The 26,975-nt window shown below is 49.7% G+C and overlaps 1 protein-coding gene across 1 annotated transcript; it reads right to left on the bottom strand.

Moving 5' to 3' along the window:
* Positions 1-2,332: 2,332 nt before the first annotated feature.
* LOC311196908 (sodium- and chloride-dependent GABA transporter 1-like) lies at positions 2,333-26,975 on the bottom strand (the record flags this gene model as incomplete). Its single annotated transcript, XM_084270567.1, has 14 exons — positions 2,333-2,437; positions 5,009-5,176; positions 5,905-6,005; positions 6,423-6,525; positions 7,248-7,379; positions 12,603-12,715; positions 13,544-13,668; positions 13,972-14,075; positions 15,924-16,058; positions 17,264-17,396; positions 17,775-17,884; positions 20,360-20,460; positions 21,161-21,292; positions 26,735-26,975. 14 exons carry the CDS (start codon positions 26,973-26,975, stop codon positions 2,333-2,335), a joined length of 1,803 nt encoding a protein of 600 aa, XP_084126693.1.

Below are 26,975 nucleotides of genomic sequence, written 5' to 3'. Positions count from 1 at the left end.
GATGTGCAGGGAAAAGCAGGTCATCGCTGCAAAGATCAGAGGTTAACATCTCCTTTCAACACAGAGACAACTCAAAGGACATGCATATATGTAAAGAGTGCTTTTCTTTAACCCCTGGTTTATAAAGATAGGTGGGATAGAAAATTTCAGCCATATTAGCGTGGGCAGTTACAGAAACAGGGAAGGGTGAGACGTCTGTGACTGGCTGGGATTGATTGTGAGGAACTATGCCTGCAGCTTTCAGTGTCTGGCTTTTGGCTTTACCAGATCAAGCCTGTAAATTCAGCCTTTCCTCATGCCTATTTAGCAGCTGCGGATTTTTTTGACGTAGCCACCCTCACGACTCGACGCGGGACAGGGCGTGATCGTGTCACTGGCGATGACAACACACGCAGTCGAGGCCCGGCAGCTGCCATCACGAAGGGCCAGGACACACAACGTGCCACACTACAGGAACACGAGTTGGTTACACACCTGGCACAACGTCAACTGAGACGCACTGACGAGCTGGCAGAGGACCCCGCCCCAAAGGTGACCAACTGCAGCTTTCACTAGATGACTCCTTCGCTCTTTATGCTACGGACCCTCTGGCGAGGAGACCAGCAGAAGAGTGGGTGGGCCCCGCCATGCACTTGCTGGCTCCAGGGATGGGCAGCACAGGGCCAATCCGCATCATTTCACACCTCATACCAGAGTGCAGGGCAATTGTGCAAAGGCTCATTGCTCAGCTGGCACCTGCAATGGGACCCCCCGGGGGCTTCAGCAGGTCACCTCTGAGACCAGACCCTTTGGTAGGAAGTGTGAGTGGCACATACCTTTTCTTGTTTTTTACTTTGTTGATTCTGAGCTGAACCTGGGAGCACGAGCAGACCTGGTGATGCTGTCACAGTGCCAAGGGAGGGGAGAGACTAATTTGCACTGTCACGTTGTGTGTGCACATCTTTGATGGGTGCTCATCAGATACTCTGAGTATCTCCCCATGGGGTCACTGGGAGGCTGTCACAGTCAGGAGCATCACTGTCACACCTGCACGTGGTGCTATGATGAGCCACCTCCTTTCTCAAAGGCTTTATAACCAAGAAATAGCGCTGCTGCTTTAGGACTGCTCTGAAACACTTCCCAGCCCTCTCTGAGGTGTTTTACACTCCTCCAGCACCACCTACAACAGCTCACAGCCCCCTGTGATGTGTGTCCTGAAAGTTGGGAGGTGCCAGCACGAGCAGCTGGCCACACAGAGGAAAGTCGGCACTGGTTCACAGTGCTGGGTTTAGCATGGTGGCTACATCCTACCAGTTCCCCTAGGAGCTCTTGCCTTCCACGGGCTGGGATTTAGGTGTTGCCACTTCCAGAAAAAAGGTACAAGCTTTTTTCATGGGCATGATGCTGCATCTTAGTGCCTCTCATTGGGGGATGCAACCAGGAAGCGTATCTGTCTGTGGGGGAGATTTGCACCATGATGGAAGGTCTCCCCATCACATGGCAAACCTCTTGCCTCTGCACAAAGCTGACTGCAGCAGAATGGTCATTGTGGGAGACTGGGACAACCTCTAGCAAAGAGCACTCCACTTACCCTCTTAACTGCATTTTAGGGCCAGGGAGTGGCTACTGTGCACAGCTGCAGAGGGCAGGATGCTCCAGGAGGAAAAGGCTGCCTACTCTGCCAGGCTCCTGCTCGCTGTGCCAGCTGCGATGCAGTTAAAACGGCTGGAGAGCATGCAGGGCTGAAACAGAATGTATGTGAGCAGCACATGCTGTCCTGATGCTCTTCTCCAGTTTTGGGGTGACATCCTACAACTACCAGCATGCTGGAGTCTTCATGGGAATCCCTCATTCTGCCACATTCCCTCCAGTCATGTGTTTGCTAGTGTTGGTTAATACTAGATCAATCGACAAACATCTGAGGTTCAAACCTGGTGTTAGCTGGCTCTCTGGGGTGACAGCATGGCTGTGTGCTATGGGATGCTCTGTGGAGATTCACCTAGCAAGGCAAGAAGAATAGAGAAGTGGTCAAAGATCAGTCTAAGCTCTCTAGAAACATCACCTCTCTTTGGGAGGAGGAAGACCTGGCCACTGGCTGCTCCTCCGTGAGAGCCTGGACCAGGATGTTGCAGGATGAGGATGGTCACCACACAACGTCCTGGTGGCAGCTCATGCAGAGCCTTGGTAATCTGGGCTGTGAGGAAGAGTCACAAGAGGGTTCCTCTGCCAGGTCCTCTCTTCGACAAGCAAAAGCCACCACGGAGCCAGGGACAGCGAGCTGTGCTGGAGGAGCTCGAGGGACAACGTGGCGCGAGCAGCTACAGGGCAGGGCGAGGAGGTCCAGGCTCTCCTCCTAGACAGCAGCATCCGAGACCCTCCCGTTCAAGGATGTCTTCGGCTGGAGGCCGTTGTTCTGCGTGTGCACCTCTGGTTTGGGCTGTGTCATCTGCTGCAAGCGCTGCCCAGGAATGAAGGGAGAGAATGTGTTAGCGAGGGGGGCGGCAGTGGTGGGGCAGCTGGGGCAGGGCAGTGGCTGACGGCTGGGACCCTCCTCCCCAAGCCTCAGAGATGTCCCTAGATAGAGGGTTCATGCGGCAGGAATTCCTCCTCCAGCACCATTCACTAAGAGCCTCCACAGCGCAGCAGCTCCTCCTGCTACTTGAAGTACCCGCATCGCCCTTACAGCACCTGCAAACTGCTACCAGGCAGTACCAGCTGCAAAGGGGACTGACAGCTGTGATGTCACGGGCTTCCAAGCAGACCTGTTTTCCCAGTTTCCACAATTTTTCAACTAGGGTTGGTCACAGAGTAGCGCTAGCCAGCTAGAGTGGGCTGTCAGGGCTACGGCCTGTGTCGCTGATGCAGACCAGAGCAGCTCACCTCTGCACTAGCAGCAACCCGTCACCCTGAGCTGGCTGAATGAAAACTGCAAAGCCAAGTGAAGCAGGAACCCAGGAAAATATGGACGGGCACGTTGTTACGAGAGGCGTGTGGACTGAGCATCGGGAGTGAGGGAGAAGAGTGAATTGCCTCTGCCTGTCAGGGAGGGCCCAGCACTGTAAGCTGCAGCAGAGAAGGCAGAGCCTGGCAGGAATAGACACTGCTAAGTCAGGAAGAAGTTCTTTCCACCAAAGGGAAATGAGCTCCTGCTCTCCAGTATGGCTGAAGTGGCTGTTTCTGGGTGAAGTCCTTGGAATTCTCACTGAGCTGCTGCTGCCATTCATAGGCTGTTTTTTTTTCTTTCTTCTCTTCACATTCACTAGTAGGATCAAAATGGCTTGTAATCTTTCCTGTCTGTCAAAACCACTTAATTCAGCATTGGCATCTAATTTCCCTCCAGCTACAGCTCTATGACAAACTAATCCTGGATCTGTGTATATAAGAGGCCAAAAATTCTCTCTGTCTCTCTGACATGGACACACATGCACACACACACAAGCCTACTTTCTTCCTGCTTGCCATCTGCTGCTCACTCCTGGGTCTATAAAGGATAGGGAGGAGGTCTGGGTCCCCCTGATGTGTGTGGGTGCAGTTAGAGGGAGAGTGGTACGGAGAGGGTTTACAGCAGCCACTCACGCTATTGCCTGGTGGCACTGGATTGCACAAGGTGCCAGGGGGATGGGTGGAAACATTATCCCGAGCTGCCCTGGATGCCAGGATGTGCTTTCACCAGCCCCAGGGGAAAGGGGATTGAGCCTAAGCAAAGGGCTGAACCTCTATCTGTATTTGCAGTCTTCCATTTTCTCTCTTGTCAAGCTCATATTATGAGGGGATCTGGAGCCCCCGAAACAGCTGAGAAAGGACCCCGAACCTGAGAAAGGACCTACGACTGGAACTGCTGCTGTCCTTCCAGACAAAATGGCAAGAACCTAACCTCGACCTCAGAGGAGAGAACAGAGACTGAAAGCAGTTCTGAGACATCAAACTCACAGTTTCCCCACCAGAGCCAATCCAAACGGAGAACTGGGAGGGAGGAAAGTCAGATTCACCAGCAACTTGACCTCAGGGATAGAGAGCCCAAAGCTAACCTCAGTCTAGCAACTGCAGCCAAAACACTTCTGAATTAAGTATTGTTCAAAATGCAGTATCCATGAAGTAAACTCATGGGATTTAGAAGACATCTGGTTGCTGTTGCAGCTGGGCTGGGAAAGCCATAAATCAGCTCTCCTGTGGTGACTTCTTACATCTGTGCCTTGCAGCAGCATCAAGCCAGGGACTTTGTGCACAGTGCTCTCTGGGTTGAATGTCAACACTGTAAATAAAACCTTAACAGCAGTTATGAGGTATGACAAACAGAGAGTCATGGTTCACTGCTACGTAAGTCCCTGCTCCAATTCAAAAAAGGTTTTAAACAAGATCAGAGTTGTGGATCCTGCATAAATGTCTCCATTGCTTCTTAACCCCTCATCCACTCAGTGTCCTTTACAAAGCACATGGAAAATCACTGCTGCACAGGTTTGCTGCCAGCAGGTCCTAGCCCTGAGATATGTCAGGCTTCATGTTTGGAGGACGCTGATCTCTCTAATGAAAGATGCCAGGTAACCATGCTCATAGCCAGGGATTGATGGGAATTGGGATTTCTCTGGGTCAAGAAACCTCAAAGATTTCTTGCCAATCTCTTCCAGAGCTCCACTTCCCTGCACCAAAGAGATACTCAGAAAAAAAGGGTTCCCCTTTTGTGATGCTCAATGAGGAACAATGGACTGACCTAAGGAGAGACTGCATGAAGGTCTATCGGCTTGGCCAGGCACAGCTGAGTGCTGCCCAGTGGTTTAGACATGTTTGTGCTCAGTTTTGCTAGTAATTCTTCTCCTCTCCATCCAGCCCATGCCACTGGAGGGTGTTCTGTGTGCTGGGGGTGATTTGAGCCCTCCTGGAGGACAGGGTGCACAGAGTTCCTGCAGCACCATCCTGAAGAACTCTGACAACTTTGTCAGAGCAGAGTCTGCTTGGTTCTCCTTAGATTTAGTTCAGTGGGGGGGTTTACCCTAAGCAGAGAGCAGAAGAGGAGCAGTGCAGATGTTCATACCTGCCGGAGAGTGCCCGTTGAGGTGAAGAAACAGTACAGCATGTATCCTGGAATCAGTACCATGGAAGACAGAGCCATAAGCCAGCCAATGCCTTGTCCCCATGCAGGGTAGATGTATTTTCCCAGTGTCAGAGGGGTCATTTCCACCACACTGAAGAAGAACACACCCTGGGAAAAGAGCACCAGCCATCGCAGGTGAAGGCATGCAAAATCAGGGTCCATCCATCCATCCATCCATCCATCCATCCATCCATCCATCCATCCATCCTTTCCTTCACTGTCCTCTTAGTTCCCAAGAGTCTTAGAGGAACCTAACAGCTCCTTAAAAAGTTGGAACTGGAATAGCCCTTATTTCCTTCTTCACCAGACTCCTCAAACAAGCAGTGCCCTTCCCCCGCCTCCCCCAGCTCCTAAGCAGGTTAACAGCATCCTCACAGCTGGCCTCAGGAGTTTTCATCACCCTATCACTGGCCTTCTCATGCCATTCCCTGTATGTTTGCTGGAAGTGCAGGACCCAGCAAAGACTAAATTGCTCCACAGTCAGCTGTACTACCTTTGCTGATGCTTTGCTCTGACAAGCCTATCAGGGTTTGAGGCTGGAGCTGGAGTAGCTGAGAACCAACAATGGCTTTTTAAAACACTAAATTTTTTGCTTATCTTTTGGCACTTCAGAAAGAAGAATCAAGAACTGATGGCATGGTTTAAGTTAAAACAATAATCTAGAGCTTTTCTTACATGTGATTTCTAGCAGGTAGAGTGAAAGACCCTCCTGTATTACTTTACCCATCTCAAGTTTGACTAGAACTACCTTGTACCAGACATATACTAGGTTGAAAACATGGTGGTTCCTCTACAAACTAAGATGTCCTATGTAGATAAGATGCTTCTGTTCTTACCAGGCAGACAAGAGGAGTGAAGAAAGCCCAGCAGATCTTCCACCAAATGCAGGGTTTGTAGCCAATCATTTCTTCAATGTTCCTGTAAAATCTGTTCACACCTGCAAGAAAAAATGAGCACTGAAAAAATAAAAATCCCATCTCACCACGATGGTCATGACCTCTTCTCATTGCACAGGACAGCCACAGCAAGAGGATGTTGACACTGTGGCATGAGAAACATTATCTGGAGGGGATGGGGCATGGGGATACAAAAGCAGATTTGTGCTAGCAGCTTCCATGTTCCTGGTGTCCTCCCAAAGGATCAGAGGGCAGGACCCCAGGTATCTGTCATTTTGTGCAGAGGTCTTTGTGGTGGCCTGGAGAAGTGGAATGACAGCCTCTCACTCCTGATTTTCTGGAGTTATGAGCCAAAGTTATTTTCAGTTGCAGTTTTCGTTGGCTTCACTGTGGGAAGCTTCTGAAATAACTCACAGTGCCCATGGAGAAAACAAAGGAACAAGGTCTTCTGCACTTACCATAACACCAAGAAATTGAGATGGTTTCAAAGAAGACAAGAAAGAGAAGACACATGCCACTGGCCGAGTAGTAATCAAACAGCTTGAAGACATAAATGCCACCCTGAGGAAACAAAACCAGGGTCAAGGAGTTTAGTACTAGATTATGGTTGACAATATCAGTTAGCTGCTTGGGTTGCTACTATCTGCATCTGCTGGCTTTAATGTTAATTTCCTTGGACAGTAGAGCTGGTGTTGCAATGTTTCCACTGGAGTTTGTCTCCCAGCAGCAAAACTGATGTGCTCTTGCAGACAATTAGCCAGCCTGTTCAGGCATGGCCAAGGGTGAGGAGAAAAGAGGGGATCTGCTAGGATTTCCTACTTTGTTTTCAATTGAGTCACTTAGTTTAGTCTGCTCTGCCTCTCCCAGGAGCTTTGCTGCTTTGCCTCCTCATGAACCTACAGTACTCCACAAATGGTCTCTGGACTCTTGAGCCCTGACCTCCCCACATGAGAACCTTGGCTTCAGCCCCAGAGGTTCCAAGCCCCAACAGATTGGGCTTCTTTGTGCTCTCTTAACTCCTTGCACTAAGCATTCCCTTAACTCGGGCTCTGTGGGATTTAGCTCTTAAAAAAAAAACCCAAGTCAGACTGACAACAGGATGGTGCTAAAAATTATGGAGGCATCCTAAGTCACTTGAGATGTGGCAGTGATGAGCAAGCCTATTTAACCAGCATTAGTGTAGGTCCCAGGGATGCCTCTCCCAAAGCTTTCAGGGCTGGTGTGCTATGCCATAGTGACTGGGAAGGCATTGTGAATGGAGGTACAAGTGCAGATGTCTGTACCTGGGTGATGTTGGAGAATCCAATGAGATAAGAGATGAAACAGACTACTGCAATGAAGACCTTCTTCCTGGCTCTCAGGAGATGAGGATACTCATCCATCAGGGCTGTAATGAACCCTTCCACAGTGCAGAACTACAGGAAAAGGTATACACCAAAGACAAATATATGTAAGTTTCTTAGCCTGACATCATCACATTTAACTCCAGTGTTGAAATCCTCACTGCTTTAAGTGCTCTCTGCAGGCACTGGAAAAGAAGGAGGCACTTCTTCCCAAGGTCCAAGCCATCTTCCAAAAAATGCCTCTCTCCCTCCACTGAGTATAGAGGGTGCTAAAAAAGCACCAGGGTTAAATTCCTAAAATTAGCTGAGCTAAATGGAAAGCCTCCTGTTTCTTCCTGCATAGTCTTAAGGTCCTCCCTGCCACTGCCCTCTTCCCTGATGCTGCCAGGCTCTGTCACAGCAATGAGTCTGCTGCTGGGACACGTGCAGGACCTCGCTTGCTCTTCCTTTCCCATGTGCACTCTTCTCAGCTTATTACAACAGTGCCAGTGCTGCTCAGTGATCTAAAACACTCATTAAGGAGCTGCATTAGCCACTGCCCCATCCCACATGTGTGACCAGGACAAGCACACCTCTGACTACCCGGCCCTTTCAGTGCATTCCCCCTTTCCATGCACACCACACTGAGTGTGGCAGTACGCTCAGTCCTCGCAGCACGCGGTCCTTCCAGAGCTGAGGACACCTGGCTGGCTTGTGCAGCGCTAGACCAGGCACAGCCTGTCTGTGCTGTCTGCACCACAACACATGGGGAAGTCCCCACGGGTGTCACCTTCAAATCAGTTTTCCTACTGCTTCTGCCCTGTGGCATGAGGACAGTTGGACTGTATGTTTGTGAAGCGCAACCTTTCCTCCTATTTCTTGTGAAGTTGTGAGTTTCGCTTTTATGCCTACTCTTAGAAACCAGTGGTAACACAGACCTCTCAGTGAGCACATCATGCCTCTAGCAAAAATACTGGCAAGTTTATGAGGGCAGCAAGCTCTTAGTTTCCTTGGTCACCCTCAGTAAACGCACAAGACAGCGCAATGAAAACTAAAGAGGTTTCATTGCTCTTGGATGTCAGGGACCTCCCTGTCCCTGGGAGAGTGCTCCAGAAAGTGCTGGCATTTTTTTACACTCAGCTTTGAATAGGGAGACAAGAAGGCAAATGGCCCAGGGTTTTGTATCCACACGATGTGGCACAGAAACCTGTATTCCCAGAGTGCCAAAGCTCAACTGCTTCAACTTGAATTTTTAATGAGCTAAGCCTTTTATGTTGGACACAAGTGCTATTAAAGCATTTTTTGCTGTTTGGTCATGGGTTAAGCTGCCTTTATACTCATTGACAGTGAGCTCTTCAACCCATCCCACCCTGCTCATTGCCTTGAAGAGTCAGGTCTGAGCTGGCACCGCAGTGTGAAGAGCGGGCGTGACAAAAAACCCTACTGTCGAAAGTTATTCCTTCCACGTGGATGCATGTCCTGGCACTGCTGGAGCCATGGGCAGGGCCAGGTGGACTGGCACCAGGCAAGGAAGAGAGGAAGAAGGGTTCGAAGGTGGGGGATGGGGTGGCCAAGGGCAGAGGGTGGATGTGAGGAGTGTCCAACAGAGAAGCAGCAAAGATGCCTCAGGGAAAAGGAGGGAGCAAAATGAGCGGCCCTTTGGTGCAGGAAGAGGAACTGAAGTCAGGGAAAGCAGAGGGCAAGACAGGGAGACCTGTGATGAGGAACAGCGCTACCAAGTGAGCTGAAATCTCTTTACCTCCTGCCAGCATTAAGCTGGTGTATAATGGATGAAGTGGGGAACCAAAAAGTAGTACACAGGGTTTTTTTAACCCATAAAACAAGCAGTGCCCTTCATACCATTTACTGAGAATTGCCTCATGCCAGCCTCAGGCCTCAGTGAGTACCTTTCTGACGCTGGGGACTGCGGCTCCCTGGCTGACCTGGGGTCCACATTTCCCAGGTTTTGCACACCTAACCTTCGATGCCTGCCCAAGATAAGTAGGCTCCTGAGTGAAAGCTTTCAGGAGCCATGAGGATCCAGTCATTGTCATACCTCCTCATATCACCCTTGCCCTAGGTGTGCACTTGTGCATGTAGGTGAGACACACACACAGATGGGACACACACACACACACACACACACACACACACACACACACACACACACACACAAATGCTTGCACACATCAGTCTGCTTTCCATGAATTTTCCTTGTTCTTACCAACTGTATCTGCCCACAACTTTTAGCATATACACTGATTTGTCTCATGCCTTGTGTGGTGGTATTGTTTCTCTCCTAAAGATTTTACTTCCATTCTCTGTTGTCTTGAGCTCTTTTTTCCCTTTCAGGGGCTTAACCTTTGCACAAGCTGCTGGGTCTGACAATCCGAAGTTGGGAGTCAGCGTAGGCAGCACCCCAGTCTGAGTGAGCCTCTCCCAGTGTCAGGAGCTTGCCAGCCCCTCCTCTGCCACGCAGAGCAACCTGACCAGGACCCATGGGCCTGTGGGAAGTATGGCTCCACAACTGTCAGATGTGCAGCAGAGAGCCAGGAGAGGGGGTCTGGCTGCCGGCAGCTGGGTTCCTCATGAATAACCCGTGAGAGGCAGGCTCACATGGGGGACAGACGCAGGCTTGCAGTCACAAGGCCTGCTGGCTCCCTTGGGGAGAAAATGCCTGACCTGGAAACTGGTAGGTTAAAAGAAAGCATTAGCGTATTACGAAAGAAGGTCTAGACACAAGAGAGCTAAAGCCTGCTGGATCAGAGGCAGAGTAAACGTTATGGCAAATGAGTGGCAAGCTGGGGCAGGGGAGGGAGGTGTGTGTCTGTCCATATAGGTCATTCACCCCGTTCCAGGCCCTGCAGAGGAAATGAGGGGCCTGGCAGAAGGAGGCAGACATGGCTGTGCTGCATCTGCAGAAGGCTCGCTGTTGGAGCTACTGGGCGTGGGTGGACCCACTCCTACCACCAGAAAGGGGTTGGGGCTGGTCTCTGTGTTGCAAACGCAGATCTAAGCCCTACCTCCCGGTGCTGGCTGGGTTCCTGAGCATCCCCACTGCCCCTACAGCTGGCGACAAGGGGCACCCTCAGCCCAGCAGCCCTGGGGCTGTGGGGCACAAGAAAGGCTCTATGGCCCCGCCGTGCCTCATGGGCTGGATTGCTGACCCAAATGCAAAACCAGCTGCTCACATCTGCAAACACCATAAACTATACTTCACCTGCACAGAGCAAAGCCAACTCTGTTTTTATTTTTCCTTTTTAACTGGATGCTTCAGAGCACACGTGGGATTGCAGCCCTTGTTGCAGCAAGCCTTACGTGTTCTATGTGCATCAGCTGCCCTGCTGCTAATGGTGTGTTTGATGGAATCAGAGCTCCAATCTGCTGACAGAAAGCTTCGTCACATGTATTTAGCCGTGATTTTTTAAAAGCTTGTTTTCCTTTTGAGGCTTTGTTCCCTGCCCCTTCCTCCTCCTCCTCCAGGCAATGATAGCCCCCCACAGACTGCCCGCCCTCGGAGACTAGCTGTCAGAAGGAACTCAGAGAATTTCAAGTGGTATTTCAGAAGCAAATGCAGCAAATGAATTCCACACAATGCTTAGAGGGCTTATTGTCATGTCTCGAACTATTTACTAGTACTGGGTGAATAATCCAGGAAGAGTAATGTGTGCGGGGGGTGTGTGTATGTGTCTGTAAATGTAGCTTCTTAGTCGTTATTTGAAATTATTCACCAAATAATGTCTGTGGCAATGCAGACGTGAGCTTCATCATGTGTTTACAGGAGTGTGTCAAAATTGAAAAATGGATTTGGTTAATTACATTTTCCTAGAAAACAGGTATGACACTTCAGGGATAGGGCTGGAGTCTGATGATGAATTAGAATTTTGGTTTATGATCGTTACCTGTAATCCAACAGAGTATTGATGTCTTTTACCGTTCATTGGCAGCACTGCAAGGAAAGAGCACGTGGGCATGGGGCCAGGGGGATGTGGCAGACCAAGCACAGGCTTTTGAAGGAGCCATTGGTCTTGATGCACACAAAAAGGAGGCATGCTGCAGTTCACTGCTGCCCTGGGTAGCTACTTCTATGCTGAATTATCAGAACTTTTAAAAATACAGAGATCATGAGGGATTTTTTGCTTTGTGAGGGCTCTGAGGGGGGCAGGACAGAGGCCTTTTGCTACATCCGGCTGCTTCCCCCTTGCAGCAAGGGTACCCAGGCATCAACCTCTCCCAAGGCACAGCTCCTTCCTTCTGCCAGGATTCATCCCTGCTAACCTACAAACCAGGCCAAGGTGCTTCTGCGCTGCTCAGGGCCAGTTTTGTTAACAACAACAATGCCAAATCACTGCACCAAACCCCCATTCCCACACCATGGCAGAGCCCTTACTCAAACACCGCATGACTGCTTTTTGCAGTGCAGCCTGTCGATACTGTGTCAGGGCACTGTGGGCTGGCTGGAGGCCAGTACCTTGTGCAGGGGTGCTCCTCCCAGCTCCCAGGAGCAGGGAAGATGGGGACTTCCTACCCTAACCTATGGAAGTAAGCCGAAGTAATGATATTTTCTTGACAGTGCCTCACAGCTAAATGCAGTTTGGTCGAGATGCTCCATGACACAGTAAGGTAATCCAAAGCATTCAGACTTGGCTTCTCACAAAATACCCAGAGAGCCACAGTGACCACAAAGTATTATCACACAAGCATGAAATGAAACAATACTGATTTCCCTTCCTTCACTTCTCTTTTTGTGGAAGAAAAAAAACAATCGCATTTTACAAGAACAAATCAGTTATCACTTGAAAGACATCTTTTTCCTTTTTCCCTTGTCCCAAAGTGTTTTGGCAGGTATACTTCCCACTAGCTCCACTTAGAGCCTGTGAGCTCAGCTGTCAGGGTCACCCAGCAAGACGGGGACATGCTGTGCACACGCAGCAGCACTAGCACTCCACTAAGGCCAAAAATTGTTCTGAACAGAGAAAAGCTCCTACAGAGAAGGGGGCGATCATCTTATAAGGCTGACTGGTTCTGCTGGGCTGCTGGAAGCTGGTCATTACTCTTATTTTTAATTGGCTGCAAGACAAGGACTGGTGCATGGGGTAGTGGTCAGCTACCACCATGTTTGCAGTATATGCCCACCTTGGGAAAGACTAGAGGTAAGGGCCACAGGGGGCTTTGATTCATGCAGCTCCTTATCATCTTTAAGAGTAAGAAAAGACCTTGCTCGTCATTGTCTCAAGGTGCAGAAGGGGACAGCACCACCATTGTATCTGAAGCTACCTTAGTATCTTACCCCACATTGTCCCCAGGTCATCTCACCTGACTATCCAGACCCAGCATCATCAGCATGGAGAAGAAGAGGATCGACCAGAGTGGGGACAGGGGCAGCTGTGTGACGACCTGCGGGTAGGCAAGGAAAGCCAATCCAGGGCCTACAGTAATGAAAAGAGGGATGAAGCCATGTTCATGAAGCATTTGATGGGAAGTCTGACCTAAGAGCAAGAGCTGGACAGGAGGATGATGATTACAGTCAAGTATTGTAGGTATTTATTGTAGGAGCCTTCACCCACAGCACACCAACTTGGAGGGGTGCACAGGCATAGGATAGGGAGGCAGGAATGACTGGGGAAATGTTTTGCCTTTTCTCTTCCTGCAAGCAGGAAGGCCAACAGATTACTGTTACTGAATGAAGTTGGAATGCTTTGCCAGAAAAACAAACTGATATTCAGAGCTGGTTATAACTTTCCTGATATCTCTTTTTTTTTTCCCCATCACAAAATGCTGTTTCTAGAGATAAAGGCTTTCCCTGGGAAGACAGCAATTTCAAATGTCTTTTTGTGCAAAAAGACACAGTCCCATCTTGGTTAAAAATTATTCTGAGATTACAATTTCAAAATTTCACATAGAAAAGGGCCTCCAAATTTTAATCATGTCTACTGAAAACATAAGCAGTATTTATTCTCCATAACAAGCTTTCAGAAAGCAAATGGTCTAAATATTTCACCACAGCAAAAGCACACAAAACTTCAGCATGGAAAGAAGGTGAATGTTAAAAGCAGGTGAACATTAAAAGCAGGCCCTTTACAGCCAAAGCATGATGGGCATCACCCGTAGGTGCCTGAGACCCATCTTGGTGGAAAGATGTGCAAAGAGGGTTGCAGACCTGGGTCCCAGTCAGGAAAGTCCTGGGAGCATCCCATGATCTCTGACCAATTGCTCTCAAAGGTTGCTGTTACATTCGAACCTGGGCTTCTGCTTACCTGAGGAGGCCAGTTCTGAGATTGTCTTCTTCGTGATGTGCGACATGAAGCCAACAATAGAAAAAATAACAAATCCGGCAAATATGCTTGTGGTGGAGTTTATACAGCAGACAATAATGGAGTCTCTGGAAGAAAGAACAAAAAGAAACCACCTGCAGATCCCTTACTAAGAGGCCAGGAGCAAAGGGTGGGGTAGCCAATGACCAAGCCCTGCTGAGAGCAGTTCCTATGCCTTGGAGAGGTAGCATGGGGGACGTTAAGTGTCCTGTAGCAGGGGAGCCCCTCTACGGTGGCTGCAGCATGCACTCTGGGCTGCATGCTGCCGATGAGAGGACATCAGAGATCAGGCACCCCAGCCTGACCGTGACCCCCACCTCACCCGCAAGCACACCCCGCCACACAGGAGGCTGGAAGAAAGCCCAACAGACCTGTAGACGTTGTTGTGGAAAGTGTTGTAGCTCCCCAGAGCGATCAGGGACCCCAACCCCAGGCCATAAGAGAAGAAGATCTGTGTGGCCGCATCCATCCAGACCTGCGGAGAAGGAGCCAGGAGAGGAGTGCAGTGGGAGGTTCTCCATGCTGCAGGTGTGTGTCCTGCAGCAGCTCAGTGCAGGGCTAGCTGGGGGTCCAGATCCCAACCATGGGGCTATGGATTTGGTCATATAGCCCACTGGGGTCATCAGGACCCAGGGCACCCTGTCACTAGGGCCACGGGTGCCTGCAATGCTGGCTGCTGACCCGAGATCCAAGGAAATGTTTGGGCCAGTGCGTGGACATGTCACAGGAGCCACCTAGGAGACTGTAGCTGTGTGACTGCCAACCAGGCTGAAGAAAAGACGTTTTTCCTTGCCTTTCTGACCACCTATCTCCATGGCAAGGTCAAGGTGAGAGACAGCAGTGTGTGCAGAGAGGAGAGTAGCAGAGGTGGATGGTACAGCCCTGTTCTGCCTTTTGGGTGGTGATGTGTGTGCATTTGTGTTTCTCAGACGTGGCTGAAGGACTCTGCCTCCTGGAGCCACTGCTCATCCTGCAGCTATGTGGGGTCGGCAGGGCCCCTGCGTCCTCCCTCAGGGGAATGGGGCTGCCAGGGATCCTGTAACGCAGGCTACTGTCTGTCCTGCATGCAGTGTCAGGAGGGAGCCTGACAGAGAGGCCTCCCTGAGGAGGAGGAGGAGGAAGAGAGGACCTCTGCATCCTTCCTTCCCATGTTGTGTGTCAAGAGTGCAGCCTGGCACCAGAGGCACATCTCCACCCCTCCAAAACCCGTGTCTCGAGGCTGCTTTTGTGGATGGATGGGGATGGAGGAAGGGTTGTGCATCCCTTTTTTCCGAACCGTGTCCCTCAGCCACTGGTGCAGGTCAGGAAGGACTCATGAATCGTCGTAATTTGTGCCTGTGTGCTTGCTTTCTCACAGCTGCCCCCCAAGGGGTGCTGCTCCCCTGAGAGACCCATGTCCCACGCTCACTCCCTCCATTCCTCTTCCACTTGCATATCTTTGATTTTCCAACATGGAGTTTCTTGTACAAAGAACTGTCTAGGACAGCATGCAAAGCTGGACCCAATGCCTCAAGACCTTAAAGCCTCAAGGGCAAAAGAAAAAAGGGGGAAACTGTTTGTTTCTTAATTGTATAACATATAAACAACTCTTCTAGCCTTGAGAGCCCTGTTTTGAGCATTAGAACCAGTGCAGCTGTCAGTACAGTTATAGAAAGTGTCCTGCAATATCATTGGGACCCCTTAGAAAATGATGGGTATCCAGCTGTCCCTGCTCACACGTGACACATGACTCTGGAGCCACAGGAGCATCACTGCTGCAAAGGGCAGTGTCACCTGAAAAACTTCACCTTTACATGCCTCCATGCTTTTCCTGGGTTCCCTCTGCACTTCTGCTGACCAAAGCAATGTTAGTGGCCACCACTTGTCATTTCAACATTTCCAAAAATTGCTGCTGTGTATACTGTTGTGCTTGTGCTGCTTCAGAGGCTGCCATGCAGGCTACACAACATCATCCTTTCTCTGGGACCATCAGGTCAAGACCAAATAATCACCAGGCCTGAGACAGTCATGAAATGAAACATGCCCAGCCTGGAGAGTCTCCTTCGTTGAGGTGATTTCTGAGCATGCACACACCCCCCACCCATGCCCCATGGATAACACTGCTTGAGTACAATAGAGCTGCTGCACAGATTTCCACCTATGAAGGACCTGACCTTCAGCTTTGCCTCAGCCTGTGATGGCCATGATTGCTTGAATGGGGAACTATTGGGGCAGGGAGGTGTGTGTGGTGTGTTCAATACTTCAATTGTTCAAGGTAAGTGCCTGTGAACGACTAATGTGAAGACAACTGGGAGGTAGGAGCTTTCCTTGCTATGCTGCTGACCTCGGAGTTGGAGAGCTTTCTGAAGTCAGGCGTGAGGTAGAAGAGGATCCCCTCCTTGGCTCCCGGCAGCGTGACTCCACGGAAGAAGAGGATGAAAAGCATGAAGTAGGGGTAGGTGGCTGAGAAATACACCACCTGTGAAAGACACCATGGGATAAACACCATCAGTCCACCAGTGCCCAGGAGCTTTCCTGCCCATAGGAGTATTGTGTCCAGCATGTCCCACTGTCTCCCTGTGCACAGCCACTTTCAGCAGCATTTCCTTGTGTTTTCTGTCTCCCATTGCCCTACTAGTAATGCTTCTGGCTGTTTGAGCTTTCTCCTTGCCAATGACAGGCAAGGACACGCTAATCGCAAAAGTAGCATGCTAAAGTCTGGATGAATTGCCCAAAGAGAAGGGAATTGCACTGGGATAAATTTAGTCCAGAGAAGTAATCCCTTTAAGTCATCACATCCTTATTCTGCAGAGCTAAAGCTGTTGTTTCTCTAGTCCAATGCATCAAGCTACATGAGTTGTCTTGACTCCACTGCTTTCTTTTCAGCACTGATTTGGGGATTTGCAGGTATGTGCCATCCCCCATTGCAGGCTCCATGCCGGCAGCCACCAGGGCTCTGCTGTGGCTGCGTAGCTAAAACCTGTCTGAGACAGGTGTCTGGAAGTTAACAGCTTAGGTGACCTATGCCTGAAGTATTTCTATCTGATCTCTCCTCTAGATTATTTCTTTCATAATATTGTCCTGCTACACCACGCTGTGCTCTAAATAACACATCTCGGTATCTCAGGATCGCTGTTTCACTAAACTAGGCAATTACCTTTCTGCTGTGCTTGCCTGAAATGCGACACAGTGAATAACAACATGCTTCTGATCGGAAGGTCTCCCACCAATACCTAAAGGGCAGCAGGAAAATTTTCAAAAGAGGTGCTGAGGGTTTGTTTTTTTTTTTCCATCAGCACCAGCACTTTAAAGAAATCATGATTTTTAAAAGGAGGAGCCGAGAAGAGGCCTTGCTCTCTCAAAGGGCTGTCCCGAGGTGGGAAATGTAAATAATCTCTGAATATCTCTTCCCAAGTCTCTTTCTGAAGAGGTGGAGACCCGTGGCTTTACAGGGTAAAACTATTCTCTAGGCTTAGAATGAGAATTACCATAAACACAGTAGCAGTTTTTACAACTGTGAAAGGTAAATGTCATGAATTTAATAGCATCAACCACAATTCTGCCTTGAAACACCAAAACCTTAGTGACAGCCACTCAAAATTGAGTCCAGAGGACATTTCGACAGCCAAGACCCAAGCTCAGCAATGAGAGGCAACACCAAAACACCCAGTCCTCACACCGTACCTTGCCAGTCCATTCCACGCCTTTCCATATGGAGAAGTAGACCAGCAGCCAGGCCAGGGCCAGTGTGCCAGCCAGGGGCCAGCGGACGGTGCCGGGCTCCCCCAGGCCCCCGGACATCTGGTGCATGTTCCTCCTAGGAATGGGAGAGGTTGTGTTAAGGAAAAGTCCGACCCTTGGGGGCAGAGGGAAAAGGGATTGTAGAGTTGGCCAGAGGGTGAAGGGACAGGTGCAAGCACGAGGGCCCGCAAAACCCTAAGGGGACCTGAGGCTCATCGTGATGGTATAAATGAAGGAGAAGAGAGCTGGAGAGACTGTTATCCTCTCTATCCCTCTGACCTGCAGCTGCACAGCACACCCCACACCCATGCCCACACCACCTGGCTGGCTCTGACACCCTCCTGCCAAGGCTGTCCAAGGAAAGGTGCCATCGGGCATGGCAGCAGCCCCGGCGAGCAGGCATGGTGGCCGTGGAGGAGGGGAGAAACCTGGCGTAGGCAGGCTGTGGACGTACTCCCAGAACTCAGTGACGGCGCTGGTGAGGTTGGTGGTGTCGCTCAGGGAGTAGTTGGAGAAGCAGCGGTCGGTGTTCCACGAGTTCCCACAGTTCTGCCATGGCAGGTCCTGTGCCGGCACAACAACAGCAGGGATATCATTGGTGTGGTAACTCCCAAGAACAGCATCAAGAAGTGAAATTTGTCTTCTTTTAAACGGAAACTGTCATTTATTAACGTTTTTTCACAAAGGGTGGGTGGCTCCTCTGGGTGGGCAGAGACCAACGCGCAGCCCAAAGCACAGCATGATTTTCTGAAATAATGGTAAATTGTGACATGGACTTTGCAGGAGACAATATCATGACGGGATTAGGGCGATGCTGAGGCTTAATAAAATGCTAGCAATTCCCCAGATATAAAGCCATTTCCAATTAACTGTTGGTAATTAATAGCTACTAATTAAAATAGCTACTGGGGGATATTGTGTTTATAATCATTACAGCTTTTGGCTAGCTTCACTCAACAAGTGGTCGGAATTTACTGCACAAAGAATAAACACTGATTTGATTCTTCTCTCTCATTTATACCAAGCTTAAGCACTTGAAAAGCGATAAGCCCAGGAGTAAATTTAAAGCACAGTAACTATTTCATGTTGTCCCCTGCCCTGATTATAGGCAGCAGAAAGGGATACAGATATGATACCATCATTTCTGGTTCCACTAGTGATAAAAACGCACTGTCAGAGGCTGTGCGAGCACACAGGGCAACTCACACAGGCTGTGTAGTGCCACAGCTGAGACAGCCCAACAAGAGCAGCTCAGATATGTCTCCATGTGCAGCAATCTTGTTTCCCGAGCACAGTGCATGTGGATAAATGCAGAAAGGCTATTCTGGATGATTTCCCTCTGCAGACAAGGCCTCAGGCTCCAGCTCAACCCGGCTTTAAGAAGATGTTTGTGTCCATTCCCGTTCACCCACGAACACAGACCCCTTTAGAAACACTATCTGTTTTGAGTGCTTTGTCGCATCAGTGCCTTTAAGTGCTGCCTTCACCCCCCAACTAAACCAGTTCGCTGCAGCGGATGCTACCTCCTAATGCACACGCTGGCTTGGCAGAAGACGGGCAATAGGAAGGGCAGGTGGGGACACCCCAGTTGCCACCCAGGCTCTCTGTACCCACCCAGTGATTTCGTGGTGGACTTGCTAATTGCATTGAAGCAAATGCAACTGCTCAAGCATCACCTGCACAGCAGCCCTTCAGCCAAGCAGTTTGCACATCAGAGATGTCGTACAGTTCTCATGAGGAGGAGTGGGTAGGGGGATGCTTTGTTGCTGCTCCAGTTCCTCTGAATTTCAGAGGACAGAAACTGCAGAAAACTAGCTGGACTCCTATTCAGGTTCAAAATACTTGTAGTCAGATTTAGGAGGGATAGGGTACAGACATCAAACAACCTTTTTTATTCACATCTTGAATCCTTTGGGGAGCCTTGAATTACCTCTGGTAAAAGAAAAGGCATTGAGCCAAACACCTGCTGCCTGTGCAGCTGTGAGCCTGTCAGGTCTGTGACACCTCAGTGTAGCAAAGCCTCACCCTAAGATGCATCCTGCCCAGGGTGTGATTGGGAAGGGTTCTTTTGGGGTATCTTTTGTTAATTTGGGAAGCCCTCGAGGGATTATCACCTTATGATCCATGGCAAACAATTTCTCTCTGGACCTAGAAGCTTGATTTTGGACCCCAGTGGGTGTTGCTGGTAGAAGCATGGGTGGCAATGCCAAACATAATATTTTAGCAAAAGTCTTGATAGGTGCTTGAAATCTTTGATCAAACAAAAAGTGAAACTGGATATACAGCATTCAGAGTGGAATTTCAGGCTATATCTAAATGAAATTAAAAAAAGATCCCATTCGAACCATGGGGTTGATATCTTCAAGGCTGTTGCTCAGAAAATGAAGTTGCTCAGAAAATGAAGTTACTCAGAAAATGAAGCAAAGGGAGCTCTTCTTAGCTGCTGGGATAAAATAAATCATTCAGCTATTGAGAAATTAATGATGTGGGGTGTGGTTCTTACCTTGTTTGGTAAAAGTCCCTGCTATAGGAGAGGAACTCAGTATAAACCACAATGCTAAGGGACAGTCACATCTAAATGCTTTCTGAATCTTTTTCCCAGCAGAAAAAAATGCCCTGGATTTCATTTGTCAGGCATAAATGAGGACTATTAACATCAGGACTAAGTCCTGGGTAATAAGAAGACATGACAAAACCAGTTTTGGAAATGTGCAGCTCTTAGGTTTGCACAGCTCTAGAAATACAGGAGACACACAATGAGTTTTCAAGACTGGTGTGAGTGGGGAACAGTTCCCAGAGAGAGGATGGGATCATCCGCTCTGGAGGACAAGCATCAGTACCCATCACCACAACACAGCTGCCTCCAGGGCTGATGAACCTCTTGAGGAAGGGTCCACCAGGGCACTGACAAAGTCTCTTTACACAAACTACGAGCAGCTAGTGCATGTTTTGTGGCATAAACAACTCAACCCCCATAAAGTAGAGAGTAAAGACCCAGAACACAGCCAATGCCATGTTGCAGACATGTCTGCAACTCACCGCAGTGAAAGAGTTGAAGAGGTAGTAGAGAGCCCAGGCGATGATGACAATATAGTAGATGTTAAGCCAGAAGGAGAGAACCACAGCTGCCAGTCCCACTCCTGCAGATGAAGTCAGAGAGCAGCATCCATTCAAGTCTCTGGTACCCAACTGATCTCATGAGCACCACAGCAAGTTTTGTGGCAAAGCCAGAAAAAGCAAATCAGCTGCTCAACGCAGCACGTGTTACAGCTGCACCATGAGCTGTCAGCAAGGGAGGCTCATTCCCTCACACCTCTCACCCACCCATTTCCACTGGTTGAGAAGTATGCCTTTTCAGTATGCTACAGGTATGCCAGGGGCAGAGCTCCATGAAAACAGGATCTGGTCACTTCCTTGGAAGAATCACTCTTTTCCCATATCCAAGGTGCTTCTAAATCACCCCTGTTTTCCAGAATGCTGTTACTCCAGACACAGCAACAGGTTCACGTCCCCCTATCTACAGGTGTCATGTACAATTAAAGTAAGCCTACAAAGGGAGGCTTGGGGCAGGTCCTCTGCAACAAGCGCCCCTCCATCACAGACTCTGCTGCTCATTAAGTGCCTTGTCACTATGCAAGACCATTTGAACAGAGCGTGGCAGTGTTGGTGACTGCAGAAATCAGGGTCAAGGACAGCTTGATAAAGCCAGAAGGAAAAAACCTCCCCTCACCTGCCCTGTGATCCCAGTCCCCAGGGATTTCCTGATTTCCTTCCCAAACCATTAAAGGGTTTTTGTCTGTACCTTTGTGCCATCACCTTCACACACTTACAATACAGTACCTTTAAACATGGGTGCTAGCTTCCAGACTCCCAGTCCACCGACAGAAGTATATTGGCCCAGAGCAGTTTCCAGCAGGAAGAGAGGAATCCCAGCAAAGACCAGTGTCAGGAAATAGGGGATGAGGAAGGCCCCTGAAACAAGGAGCAGTGTTATCAGATGGCTTCCCCTTTCACCAAGAAGTAAATGCTTCCAGCTGTGGTTTCTCACTCCACAACACCTCTGTGATGAGGAGCAGACTGGCTCAGAGCTGGCATTTTGCAACTGGAATTGGCATGTTCAGCAGGTCTCCCACTGAGGTCACCACTGACTTCCCCTTATCTGTTCCTACCACTGTGGATATATATGTATCGTATATATGTGTGTAGTGGCATCACTAGCTATAGCATGCCAGTCTCACTTAGCTGTAAGGTATTTAGGCAATTCTAAACGCAATCTGATAATGAACCCATAAGCCTGGGCACTGACACTGGTAACTTGTTCTTGTTGATGTTTTCTGTCTTACCTGCAGCAGCTCCCAATCCTTCACCTTGAAGGAAATAAGCACAGCAATATCTAGCACTGGCCACTGCTTGCTTTGTTCACAGCTATTTCAGTCTTTTAAAGAAACCACAGCTAAGACTGTATTTTCTCTTGTAACAGCCCTATACATCTTCCCAACCTTCTCCTAGGTTTTACCCTTAAAACTACTGCTGAGAACATTATTCCTCTCTGTGGACTCTATGGAAATCATCTCATCACTAGAAATGATGTAGTGCAGCCACTCAGTAAGAGATTAATGTGATTTAAAGGCTCATCTGACTTCCAGGACTTGGGACAAAGCACATTTTTCAGCTTCCTCGTGCATGTGCTAGAGCATGCCATCATTCCTGAAGAGGACAGACTTTTGCAGAAGATGATGTCTGGGTAGACAGAAGGAACCTCCAAGTCAAGGGAGGTGATTCTGCCCATTCTCTGTTCTCATGAGACCCCACCTGGAGTACTGTGTCCAGCTCTGGTGTCCCCAGTAAAAGAAAAATATTGAGCTGTTGGAGCCAGTCCAGAGGAGGGCCGTGAAGTGATCAGAGAGCTGGAGCACCTCTCCTATGAAGACAGGCTGAGAGAGTTGAGCTTGTTCAGCCTGGAGAAGAGAAGGCTCCAGGGACGACTTAGAGCAGCCTTCCAGTATAGAAAAGCTGGAGAGGGGCTGTTTTCAATGGCACATAGTGATAGGATGAGGATTAATGTCTTTAAACTGAGAGAAGATAGATTTAGATCAGATATTAGGAAGAAATTCTTCATTGTGGGGGTGGTGAGGCACTGGAACAGGTCTCCCAGAGAAGTTGTGAATGCCAGGTTGAATGGGGCTTTGGGCAACCTGGTCTAGTGGAGGGTGTCCCTACTCATCATGGTGAGGGGTTGGAGCTAGATGGTCTTTGAGGTCCCTTCCAACCCGGAGCATTCTGTGAGTCTATGACACTCCATTTGCTCTGAAGCAGCTGGCTGTGTGCAGGATGGCACTGGTTTCCGCAGTAGCCAAAGGGCTAGGCTGTCAGTCTGAGTCTTCTTCTCCTCCACATATGAGTGGGAAAGAAAACATGGAGCCAATGAGCAAAGTCACTTTGGAGAGCTGCAGCCCAGCTTGCACCTGGAAGAGCCAGGCTCCAGCAGCTGCTCTCCAAGGGCAGGGAAGCAGCAAGGCACAGCCAGGGATGCTGGCTCAGAGGACACCCAGCTGGGGATGCCAGCCTGCCAAGCAGGGAGCTGAGCCCAGCTGGGAGAGGCAGGCGCCAGCACCGGGCAGGGGAGTCTGCAGGAGGCAGCATGCAAGAGTTGCTGGCAGCGGGTGACAGGGAGAAAATGTGCTCCAGGCCAGTAGCTTGATGACCATGAGCTGGAATAGCAAGCTGGCATTGAAGCACAGGCTCTCAGCTTCACCAGCAGCCTGGCATGGAGGAGTGAACAGCTTTGAGCATCGCAGCAGGAAGAGCACTGTCCACTCGGCATCCTCCCCCCAGCACTCTCACTAACCACCGCAGCCTGCAAGGCTGTGACAGGTCCAGCCCTGCAAGAACCCTGTGGGAAGCCAGGCCCTACTCCAAGGGTATGGATGCTGCCTTGCTACTGCTGTGTTTCATTGTAGAGTTTGGAGACTGAGCTTATCAGCTGTGACAGTGCCTGGTTCACTTCTGTGCAAGCAGATAATTAAAATCGGCCACAGCCCTAATGATCCTGCATTTCCATCTACAGCCCTCCAGGAAGGTTTGTAGGTGAAAGATTGAGAAAGAAAAGTGGACAAACTTTTGGGCCCAGGTCATTTATCCTGACTTGTCTAAAATCTTCTGGAACAGGGGAAAACCTGCAAAGCAGCCCACAGCCTTGAAGTGAGGGCTGCTAGCGATGACATTGCCCCTCTGCAGGTTCAGGTCCTTGAGCAGGCACAGATAACATCCCCAGATGCCACACAGCCAGAGAAGAAATCAGTTTGGAAATCTGTACCTAAAATTTGTGGGCCTGTGCCTGCATCCTTGGGACAGAGAGAAAAGGGTAGTCTTTAAACTCTGGCCCCGCATGGGCTGCTGAAAGGTCTGGCTCAGTTCCTGGACCTGCTAGAAATGGTTGTGTATGACCAAACCTGTCTCCAAAGACTGGGACAAAGATGAGACAGTGCTGTTCCTGTCCCGCTCAGGGCCATGGCCATTGAAGGGAGGGAGAGAGGGAGGGATGGGAGGGATCACCCAGCACCTGGCACTCATTGTGCAGCCCCAATTCTGCCTGCAGTCTCCAGCTCCTAATGCCATACCGCGAGGAATAATAATTTAATCCTTAAAATGGCAAACATGGCCCACAAATCAAAAGTTGAGCATTACAAGCTGTTACATGCTGTTGCTTGGAGTCTTAATGTGTAAATGAGAAATGCATGATGCTTATTTAAAGAAATGTTCTTCTCTCAAGTTATTCAAGCTCAGGATCTCACAGACAATTTTTAGCACCTACTGAGCCACATTTAGAGTCAATTTAGAGTCCGGTAAAATTCTGTTGACATCAGAAGGACTGCATCAGGTTAGACAGCAGCGTAGAGCCTGTTACTCATAGCTGGGCACATTCGGCTGCGTGCAGAGCCAGGAGGGAGCCTAGGAATCACTTTGGGCAAAGCCTGCTCCCTGCAGCGGACGGGCCTCATGCCGGGCTGCTGTACCCTGGCTGAATATCCCCTAATTATGCACCCGATTACAATGCCGAGCAAATGGTCCGTGAGCTGATACAATGTGACAGCGGTAAGTGAGACGACAATATTTCCATTCAGTTCAATTTGCCTGTGCGTAATGGAAGCAGCCCACACGGCCGTGCTCCGAGCAGCGCACATGCAGGACGCTAAAATTAGAGTCCCACCCACAGTCTGCTCTGCTCCGGAGGCACCTCCGCTGGGCAGAGCCAAGACAGTGCCCACCCGATTGCGAATCAGATGCTGCGTGACCCTTTCCTCGCTACTCCGCATCGGCTCTCAGTGACGCTTTCGTGCGTCAGCGCTCCTGTCTGTCCCCAGAATCAGCAGCCTCCACTTGCTGCTTGTTATTGCTGGCTGCAGGAACAGCCGTGCCTGTGAACAGCCAGGCCAGGTAGGGGTGAGAGGAAGGAACGGCACAAGCTGACAGGTGAAGCGGGGTGTTGTTTTAGAGGAGGCAGGGACTGACTCCTGCCTTTGTTTTTGCTTCTGATCCCTCTGCGTGCCTGCAGCTGCTGGGGCAGAGATCCCCTTGTGTGTCATTTCTGATGATAATGATAGTGTTCCGGACCTCAGCAGCACCCTCCGTCCTAGGATCTCAGCTGACTTTAAAAATAGGATTGATTTTACCTTCAAAACAACCTTCATCTAATTATATGTATCACCATCCCCACCTTTATGTGTGAGGAGACAGAGCCGTGGCCAGTGCAGACCCGGTGTGTTTGAGACAGCATGGCAATCACAGGGCAAAGGCTGGGCTAAAAACCAGCGCTGGGACGTAGCTGTCAGGCTAATACTGTGTAAGGAGGACTAGCACAGCTAGGTGCCCAAGTGTGGCTAGATAGAAATGGCAGACCTGCACCACGGCACCGGCAATGGTGGCACAGGCTCCCCTAGGAAGACTTGTCTGATTCCCACACATCTCACCCAGCTCAGCTGCAGACTCATGCCTCTGCACAGAACAATGTACTGAATTAGAAATCTCCTTGTCAAAATGGCTAAGTGTCTGGTCTTCCACTGGGACTTGCTCCACATGCTTCAGAGAAAGGGCTGAGTTACCCTCTAAATGCCGCGGAGCTACATGGACAGACCCCTCTTTCCCAGGGTGGGAGGAGAAGAGCATCTGACACCTATAGCGTGGACAGCAGCAGTGGGCTGATATGAGGAGAAGTCACGAGAGCCAAAGACAAAGTGGGCTGTGAAAAGGAAATTCAAAGCAAAAGGAAAAAAAGAAAGGCGTGGAAGGGAAGCATGATAAGAGACCCCGAGAGCAGCTTGAATTAACAGGGTACTCCGGGCAGTGAAGAGCTAAGAGGGAGGTAAAGAGCTACATGGGAAGACTAGCAGGCAATACTAAAATTATTATATACAGCCACAAAGGTGAGGTGAAGCTATTTGGACTTGGGTGGGAACTCTGAGTAATGGTTCAAGGAGCTGAGCAGCGCTTCATGGGGGGAGGGAAAGTAACAGCCACAAACAGTGCAAGAGCTGGGTGTGGGGAGAATAAAGAGCCTCTGCTCTACTGCCACCAAAGTAGCCCATACTCCTCTCTAAAAAAGCCAAGGTTGAAGAAATAGCACCATTTTACATAGAGGAGAGCTGAGGCAGAAGAGTGCGTTTTCTGACTTGACCTAAGAAGAACAGAAAGCCTGTAGGTGGACAGGGAGCTGATCTCCCAGATCTCTTGATTTCTAGCCAGGCACTGTTTCCCCATCTGCCTGCCTTTCTCCAGCCTTGCAATGGTGTGGCAAAATCTCAGCTGAGGAAAGGATGTAGTGAGGCAGTAAGAATAAAAAAATCTGATATCAGCTGTCCACAGAAGAGGTCACTGCTACCAGCTGCATCACAGGGACCCCCAAGCCCAGCTGCTGCCTTCTCTCGTGACTTCTGCTCTCCAAACAGTAAGGTGGAACCGATAACCATGATCTTCCTCTCAGCACTGGAGTAAGTCAAAGCTCATTTCCTTCTATAGATGATGACACTCATGCGTGCCTGTGTACTCATATGTGTATGCATGCTTGTGTGTGTGCGTGTATATATATGTGTCTACAAGGCCCTGCTATGGTCCAGTACATAGCCCACCTTGAGGTCCCACATGCTCTTTGCTGTAGCCCTGAAAATCTGGATGGCAGAAGCTTGACAAAATTCAAACCTTCTGTTATATTTCTTTGAGCTGCTTCCTCACAACCTGGACTTGCTGGGAAAGCCCACAGAGCATAGGAATCTGTCTCCTGACAGCTTAATAACTCATATCGTGGGGAGAGCTCTCAGCCAGGGGACCAGCTGCTTCCCCAGACTCACAACAAACCAAAACCCATTCAGGGGTTAGGGCCACTCAGGGATAAGCACAGGTGCCAAGCATGTCTCTCACCTCCTCCGTTCTTGCCGCAGAGATATGGGAAGCGCCAGACATTGCCCAGCCCAATAGCATAGCCCACACAGGACAGCAAGAAGTCAAATCTCCCCTTCCAGGACCCTCTGTCTGGGATTTCCTTCTTCTTCTTCTTGGTGCTCACCGCCTCGGGGGCAATGGGCTCTGAGTCCTCCAGGGCTGCCTGCTTCACCTCGGAGGGAGAGCTCAGCTCCACAGAGGTATTATCCATCTTGCCCAT

Source organism: Gallinula chloropus (assembly GCF_964237585.1).
Source record: "Gallinula chloropus genome assembly, chromosome: 1".
Classification (NCBI taxonomy): domain Eukaryota; kingdom Metazoa; phylum Chordata; class Aves; order Gruiformes; family Rallidae; genus Gallinula; species Gallinula chloropus.
This window is presented reverse-complemented; position numbering and strand designations above follow the sequence as displayed.